Here is an 8136-nt window from a genome sequence, read left to right as displayed (position 1 = left end):
TTATTAAAAGCATTTAGAGTACTAGACAATAAGCATATCAAAGTTGAGTTATGTAATATATAATTATTAATAATATCATATACTATACTATACTATACTATATACCATACCCGTATGAATATGTAAATTAAAATTTCTTTCTATTATATATATATAAAAAAAAAAGAAAAAATAATAGAATTATATTTTCCTCCACTACTCAAGGTTTTGTTTTTCCCCTATATAAACCCATTACCTACCTTTGTTTCCCCTCAAACCCATAAACCAACCACCTTTTCTCTTCTCTGATTTCCACTCTAAAAAAGAAAAAAAAGATGACATTGAATAGCCAAATTGAAAGCCTATGGATTTTCGCTTTGGCTTCAAAATGCTCCTCTCTCACCAAACACAATTTCCTTTTCTCTTCACTCCTTCTCCTCCTTATTTCCTTTCTCCTCTCCATTTTCTATTGGGCTCATCCCGGCGGCCCAGCTTGGGGCCGCCGCCGAAGCCGCCGCTCCACCGCGGTCATCCCTGGCCCAAGAGGCTTCCCCGTCATCGGTAGTATGAACTTGATGACGGGTCTGGCCCACCAGAAAATCGCCTCCGTAGCCAAATCCTTACAAGCTACTCGTCTCATGGCTTTTTCCCTCGCCAACACTCGAGTGATTGTCACGTGCCATCCCGACATAGCCAAAGACATCCTCAATAGCTCCGTCTTTGCCGACCGTCCGATCAAAGAATCGGCCTACTCCTTGATGTTCAATCGTGCCATTGGATTCGCTCCTTACGGCGTTTATTGGCGAACCCTCCGTCGGATTGCTTCCCACCATCTCTTCTCTCCTAAACAAATCAAATCCTCCGAATCACAACGCCGTCAAATCGCTTCCCAATTGGTCAAAATTCTCTCGTCAACTGCCACGTCATCCCCCCATCATCGCATTCGTCAAACTCTTAAAACCGCTTCTTTGAATAACATGATGGGTTCGGTTTTTGGCCGGTTTTATAATCTCTCTGACTCTAATCCTGAAGTTCTGCTACTTCAGAGCCTTGTGGACGAAGGGTATGATTTATTAGGCCTTCTTAATTGGTCCGACCATCTCCCTTTTCTGCGTGATTTCGACCCACAAAATATCCGGTTTAGGTGCTCCCGTTTGGTTCCCAAAGTGAACAACTTCGTCACCCGGATCATCGACGAGCATCGTCAAAATTCAAACCGAGAAACTACGGATTTCGTCGATGTTCTTCTCTCTCTTCAACAAAACGAAAATCTCTCTGACTCCGATATCATCTCCGTTCTTTGGGTAATTTTATAATTATTAATTGGATTATTATTATTATTATTTTTTTAAAAAAAAAAGAAGACATTTTTTATATATATATATATATATATATATATATATGTCTAATATTATATGTATAATTTATAGGAAATGATATTTAGAGGAACGGACACAGTGGCGGTTCTAATCGAGTGGATTCTAGGGAGGATGGTTGTTCATAAAGATGTGCAAGAGAAAGTACAAGAGGAATTAGATAACGTGGTTGGAAAATCGCGTGCCGTTATGGAATCCGACATTCCGTCGTTGGTTTACTTAACGGCCGTAGTTAAGGAAGTTCTGAGGTTGCATCCACCAGGCCCACTTCTCTCTTGGGCTCGTATTGCTATTACCGATACAACCATTGATGGGTATCACGTGCCACGTGGGACAACTGCTATGGTTAACATGTGGTCGATAGCCCGGGACCCACAGATCTGGTCGGACCCACTTCAATTTAAGCCGGAGAGGTTTCTGTCTGGTGCTGGTGCTGGTGGTGGTGACGTCGAGTTCTCGATCATGGGTTCCGATCTCCGACTAGCTCCGTTCGGGTCGGGTCGTAGAACTTGCCCTGGAAAGGCACTTGCTTGGACAACTGTCTCTTTCTGGGTGGCTACACTTTTACATGAATTTAAATGGTTGCCTTCTCCAAACCAAAACGAGGCTGTCAACTTTGATGAAGTTCTCAAGTTGTCTTGTGAGATGGCAAATCCACTCACGGTTAAACTATCCCCAAGACGTACTTAAAAAAAAAAAAAAAAAAAAAAAAAAATCTAAAATAATTTTATTAATAGTAATATTAAAGAAAATATGATATAATATATATGGGAGGGTTTAAAAAGGAAAAAAAAAAAAAAAAAAAGAAGAAGAAGAAAAGAAAACCCACCACAAGATGTTTGGCTTTCTAGGAATGTGTTCCTCGTACATTTTACATCAAGGTCTTATTTTCCCCTTCTCTCTTTTTCCTTTTTTTTTTTTTCTTTTTTTCTTTTTCATGTAAATATTAATGGAATGAAATTTGACTTACTGCCATCCAATTTTCTCTCATGATCTTATCTCCTTTCACAATTGATTAAATGAGTAATTTTTAAAAGAAAAAAAATTGAAGGTATATAATAATAATAATAACATAAGAGCAAAAATGGGTGGACAAATAATTAAAATTGAAAGATTTAGAAGGATTATGTTTATGTATATGTGGGGGCAATTGGGATATGAAAGATCTTAATCTAAAAAATAGCAATGTTTTGTGCCGACGACTTGTAGGTATCTCAACACCTTTCACCAAATAGATCGGACCAATTAAGGAAAAACTACCCCTCTCTTTCTTACGTCTTACAATTCAAATTTCATTATTTCTCTCTCTAACTAATTAAATTATCACTACTTTAATAACTGTATATATATATATATACATACATACATACATTCACTTTGATATCTTTCAATCAAATTTGTCAACGTCGTATAACTTTCGTTAATTATTTATGTGTTTTCCTTTCACGCTTACGTCAGTACAGTAGTAGCAATTAATATGATATATATATGTTGCACACAATCGATAAATATTAGATAATAAAACAATTGAATTATGAGTAATTAGGATGATGAAAATTCTTTTAAATAAAATAAAAAAGATAGTAAAAAGAATAGAAATGAAAGAAAAAGGGGGTGGGTGAGTACTGGTGGGGTTAGAGCATCATAGATGTTAGATTTTCTTGTTTGAGCCATTTTAGGACATGGTCCTTCTTGGATGGAAACAAATAATGACGACAAGCTTTGCACTATATTGTACCTTAGTGTTTTTATGTGGTAGGGTCCCTTCAATTCCCCCCACTTACTCCCTAAACTTATTATTATTATTATTTATCTAATTCCTCCTTTCTTTCTTCAAGAATCCTATGTTTTCTCATCTTTTCCCTTTTCTTTTCCAACTTGATACTTTGTTTTTAAAAATTCCTTTTTCCTTTATCTATATTTATTTCATTTAGTCTTTTCACTTTCACGAGAAATGGAGCTTAATTCGGTCGTAATTGACATGATATTCTTTTTTAAAAACATTAAGGTTTCATTCTCATCATCATTGAAGTGGTTTTATGTTATTCATTAATTGTTTTCTTTTCTAATGCATATATGCTTCGTTTACTAATCATTTAATTTTTCTAAATTGAGCTAATGAATACTACTTTCATCTATTGTTATGTTTTTTCTGTACTGCATTTTAGGAGTTTTCAAAGTCAAAGGTAAAATTTGAAAACTAATTAGAAAAAATAGATTTTAAAAATTTGTTTATGTTACGTTCCTAGAAGGTAAGAAATCATATGCTTATTTAGGAAATATGAAACCTATAAGTAAGAAATTGCTAAAAAAAAACCATAATTTTCAAAATATAAAAATCAAAACAAAAATGGTTATCGAACAAGGTCTTGAAAACACATTATTACATGTAGTCATATATATACACTACAATGACGTTTTAGGAGTAAGTTGAAGAGATTAAATGTGTTTTCTCTCCTTTAATGGATGCTTTGTTTTTTTTTTCCTTTAACCGATATTTTTACGTTCTTATTTAATGTGTAAATCGAATGTTCACAAGGTGATATTTTAGTTTTTTTTTTCTCTTTCATTAATCAAACAACACCCTCTATGTTACCAACTAATTAGGCTTACATTAAACCAAATTTACATACAAAATATTGTTAACATGATCCTTCAATCTTAGCTAACATCAAGAAAAACTAATGCCCTTTCAATAGGGTCAAGAGACTTTGGGGACAACATGTTGGTTGTATATATATATGGGTTTTCAAATATATCAAGAAATTTGAACCCATTTCTTAATGGGGATTACTGCTATTAATTGTAAATTGTATCAAGTTATTTATTTTTTGGCCTAGTTGGGATTGAAATGTCACTCTAACTTGCTTTACTTTTTTTGGTCAAAAAGAAAAAGAGACATTACTTTTTTATTTTTATTTTTTTTATTTGAACTTCCCCAATCCTCCAAAGCCATATAGATAATTTTCTCTTTGAACAATTTGGACACTTGGCTGAATTTGAAACATATTTTTTTTTTCTTTCAACTTGACCTTCAATTATTTGGTGCAACTTTAAGCAATAAAGAATATCTGCCTTTCTTTCTTTCTTTTCATTTTTTAGGGGAATTAATTCTCACATGTCACACTCCATTTCTTTCTAAAATTATCTCTCACCATTAATACCCATTTTGGATTAATTTCATTTCAACTTACTCTTTGTATCTTCATTTTAGTTTTAGTTTCAAATTAGTCTTAATACTTTTAAACCTTTCATTATCATTATTATCTATCTTTCATCAAAGTTTATCCAAAACAAAATTTGATTAAACTATATATATTATTTCATAAACAAACTCAAATAAATCTTGACACTGTTTATTGATTGTAACTGCATGTTAGGAATGGAAATTGAATTAAGAGGACATGTGGAAATGGTTGATAGTATGAAAAAGAAAAGTATGTATATATATATTGTCTTTTTCAACGTGAGTTGATTTAGTATCATATTGCTTGATTAGAGATGTCTATAGTGGAATGGAATGGAATGGATACAAAGAAGACATTTTCAGTTCCCCATCGTTACCTCCTTTCTCAAACCCCATCTTTGTGAAATTTTCGGTTTAAATTTGCAGGTCCTGGGTGGAAAGTCCTCACAAATATATAATTTATTTCCAACCAAAACATTTTTAATAATTTGTTCCTTCAAATAAATTTAGCACCACAGAAAGAAAGTTGCACTTTTCTTTCTTTTCTTTCTTTTTTTTTTTTTTAATGACGTAAAACCAATCGCTAAACTAAGATATTACATAAAGAACATCGCAACAACAAAATTCGAATATGCTTTCAAGTAGTTCTTCACTTCCAAGGCTGAAAAAGAAAAAAACAAACTTGAAAGGAAAAAAACTAATTAGCTATTAATCATCAATGAAAGGCAAAAAACAATCTCTCCTTCACTATGCACAAAATCTGCCATTTACACTTAATTAAAACGATATATCCATCATCCTTCTCCCTATAGTAAAATTTAGATAGGAAAAGGTGAAAATAGCATTCATCGTTACCTTTCCTCTGGAGATAGAAAATGTAAATTTATAATCTTAAATTTTAGGGTTTGTATATATTAATTTAAACTCTATACTTTTACTTTTAGAAGTATATCAATTTATAACCATCATAACACTTTCCATTAACGAAAACTTTGTGGAATTTATAATTGTATCGATTACACCCTAAAACTTTTTCATAAATAATCAAACGACATTAATTAAGGATGCCTACAAATGTTTGACAATTGATGTATCGATCATTTTCGAAATAGTAATTATATCGAAATAATATAATTATTAGTTGAGAATAATTTTCAAATTTAGCTTTTAAAAAAATTAAAGATATGGAAGAACTATAATTGTGAATTCAAACTATGTGGATGGATAAGAACTAACAAAAGAGAGATGGAAGTAGTTAATTTTGATAATTAATACAAAATCAAAACTAGGAAACAATATTGAATAAATACAAAGCTATAAGAGTTGTTGCCAAAAATACCCTTGTATTATTTTCCTATCACATGCTGAATTATTTGTGGATGTACTTTAAATAGAAGTTGCTAAATTAAAGTAGCATTGGTCATAGCTATATTTTATTGTACTTTTTAGCCAAAATAATGTTAAGTCTAATCCCAATTCATTTTCCTTTTCAACTAATACAACTAGTAACACTTTAAGAGGTGATTCATATTATCGATGGATATGAAAAATTTTATTAGCTTAATGATTTACCATAGAGATAAGAATAAGTTCATGAACGTATGAACTTTGTAAAGGAAACGACGAATAAGTTCTTCAACGATGTACTAAAGGTATTATATTTACTTTATGAAAGATTATTGTTAAGAGATTAAATCAGAAAATCTTCATCATTGACAGGAATTGAGACCTTTGCAAATTCATCTTTAATTCCTTTAGCTTAATCCTCTTGCTGTGAAAATAAATCAACTAAGACCAAACTTGAGATTAATAGTATTTAAAACTAAAATTATTGGATGAACAATAATGCTTTTTCTGAATTAAAGTGTAATTCATACCACATGACGTGAAGTGCAACCAACGATTTAGGTTGGGGCTTCAGTAGGTAGAGTTGTATTAATTAAAGTCATGAGTGTGTTATCCATACAACCGAGTCATCATACAGAGGAGTATAAAGTTGAAGATGATGAAGCTTCTATAATTAATAATTGTGTAGAGTTTGACGAAGATCTAATCACATATGTAATGGAGGTTATTTAAAGTTTGACCACTAATTAGTTTGTAAAAACACGTTGTAGATTTTAATTTTGGGAATGATAATTTGTCTCTTAGCCGATGATAGAGATTTAGCACCAAACTATATAATTTGCAATTCTTGATCGTATTTTTTTTATTAATAACGATTAAAGAGTAATCCAATTCTACATTTTTTTTCTCACCCTAAATTGACTCCAATTGAATTAACCCTAAAAAGTATATTACAATTTTTTTTTTTAATATATCAATTGGGGGAGAAATTTAATTTTCAAACCAATAGTTGTCCATGCAAATTAAACTATATTTCAATTGTCCTATATCAAATAATTTTACCTTATGTCTACACCCAAATTTTATAAAACAATCTAACCCTTTTGTGTCCTATCATGTTAAATCATTATTCTTACTTCAATCAATATATGCCATCTTATCAATTTTGTTTTATGTTCATTCATATAGTATTAAATTTTCTTTAAACTTATAAACTTATAATCTTTCAGGGAAATAACTTCAATAGTATTAAAAAATAAAAAGAAAACAAAAAGATTGAAAATGACAACAACTCTTGTAGGAAGAAGAGGGACTTAACCAAAGACATAATATTCATTTCATATCAGTTTGTTCAAATGTTATAATAATTGAGTTTTAATAAACTATATAATATAATATATCATATATAAATATAATAAATCATATTCTTAATCTTAATCATAGAAATCATCAACTGGATGAAGACAGTGTTTGTAACATCATTTCTTTCCATTTTGAAAAAACAATGAATGGAACTCACAAATAATTGCAACAACTTAACCATATTAGGTTGTAATGTCATAGTTTAAATCGAACCTTAATCCCAACAAAAAACCCAATTGATTAACAATGAAATTGTTCATTTATTTTTATTTTGTTTGGTCTTTTCAATAACCTCATCAATTTCGTCATTCCTTAAATATATATTCAAAATGTCAATTCCATTTTTGTCTTCCAAACCTCGTACTACCCCAACTAACAACTTATAAATGTTTGAGAATGACATCTCCTCTATATTGGTTGGTTGCTTTAGTGTCTTTTCAACTCCACAATTTTATTAGGTTTGCAAATTAGAAGAACACTTGCGAATTAGAAGAACAGTTGTCCAACGTTGAAATAAACAAAATTTGGATGTGCTTACGTACACTAGTTCATCCCCTTTTATATTATCTAATTTAAGAGTTCATCCTTTTATATTATCTAATTTAAGAGTGAGATTATTAAGGTAACGTGCATGTGAGTGTTATATTATCTAATTTAATGAGAGAATTATTCTGTATGATTATATCACAACAATGATTCGTTTAGGCTGCAAATATGAAATATCCAACTTCTTTTTAGGGGAAAGTTGTAAAAGCTTAATTTGTAACCTTATTTTGTAATTTTATTTTTGTTATATTGCAAATTTGGTTATTATAATTTTAGAAAATAAAAGTTAGAATTTAGTTCATGTGGTTTAGTTGGAGTTTAGTTCTTCCATAATAAGCA

The 8136-nt window shown here is 30.9% G+C and overlaps 1 protein-coding gene across 1 annotated transcript; it reads left to right on the top strand.

The window, feature by feature from the left end:
* Nucleotides 1-245: 245 nt before the first annotated feature.
* Nucleotides 246-2330, top strand: LOC103498783 (cytochrome P450 78A9-like). The gene is made up of 2 exons (XM_008461518.3): nucleotides 246-1283; nucleotides 1410-2330. The coding sequence occupies exons 1-2, from the start codon at nucleotides 315-317 to the stop codon at nucleotides 2043-2045; spliced, it is 1605 nt and encodes a 534-aa protein (XP_008459740.2). The 5' UTR covers nucleotides 246-314; the 3' UTR covers nucleotides 2046-2330.
* The last annotated feature ends 5806 nt before the right edge of the window (nucleotides 2331-8136 follow it).

The sequence above is a fragment of the Cucumis melo genome, chromosome 11 (assembly GCF_025177605.1).
Source record: "Cucumis melo cultivar AY chromosome 11, USDA_Cmelo_AY_1.0, whole genome shotgun sequence".
NCBI lineage: Eukaryota > Viridiplantae > Streptophyta > Magnoliopsida > Cucurbitales > Cucurbitaceae > Cucumis > Cucumis melo.
Note: the sequence above shows the minus strand (reverse complement) of the source record. Positions and strands in the feature narration are given on the sequence as shown.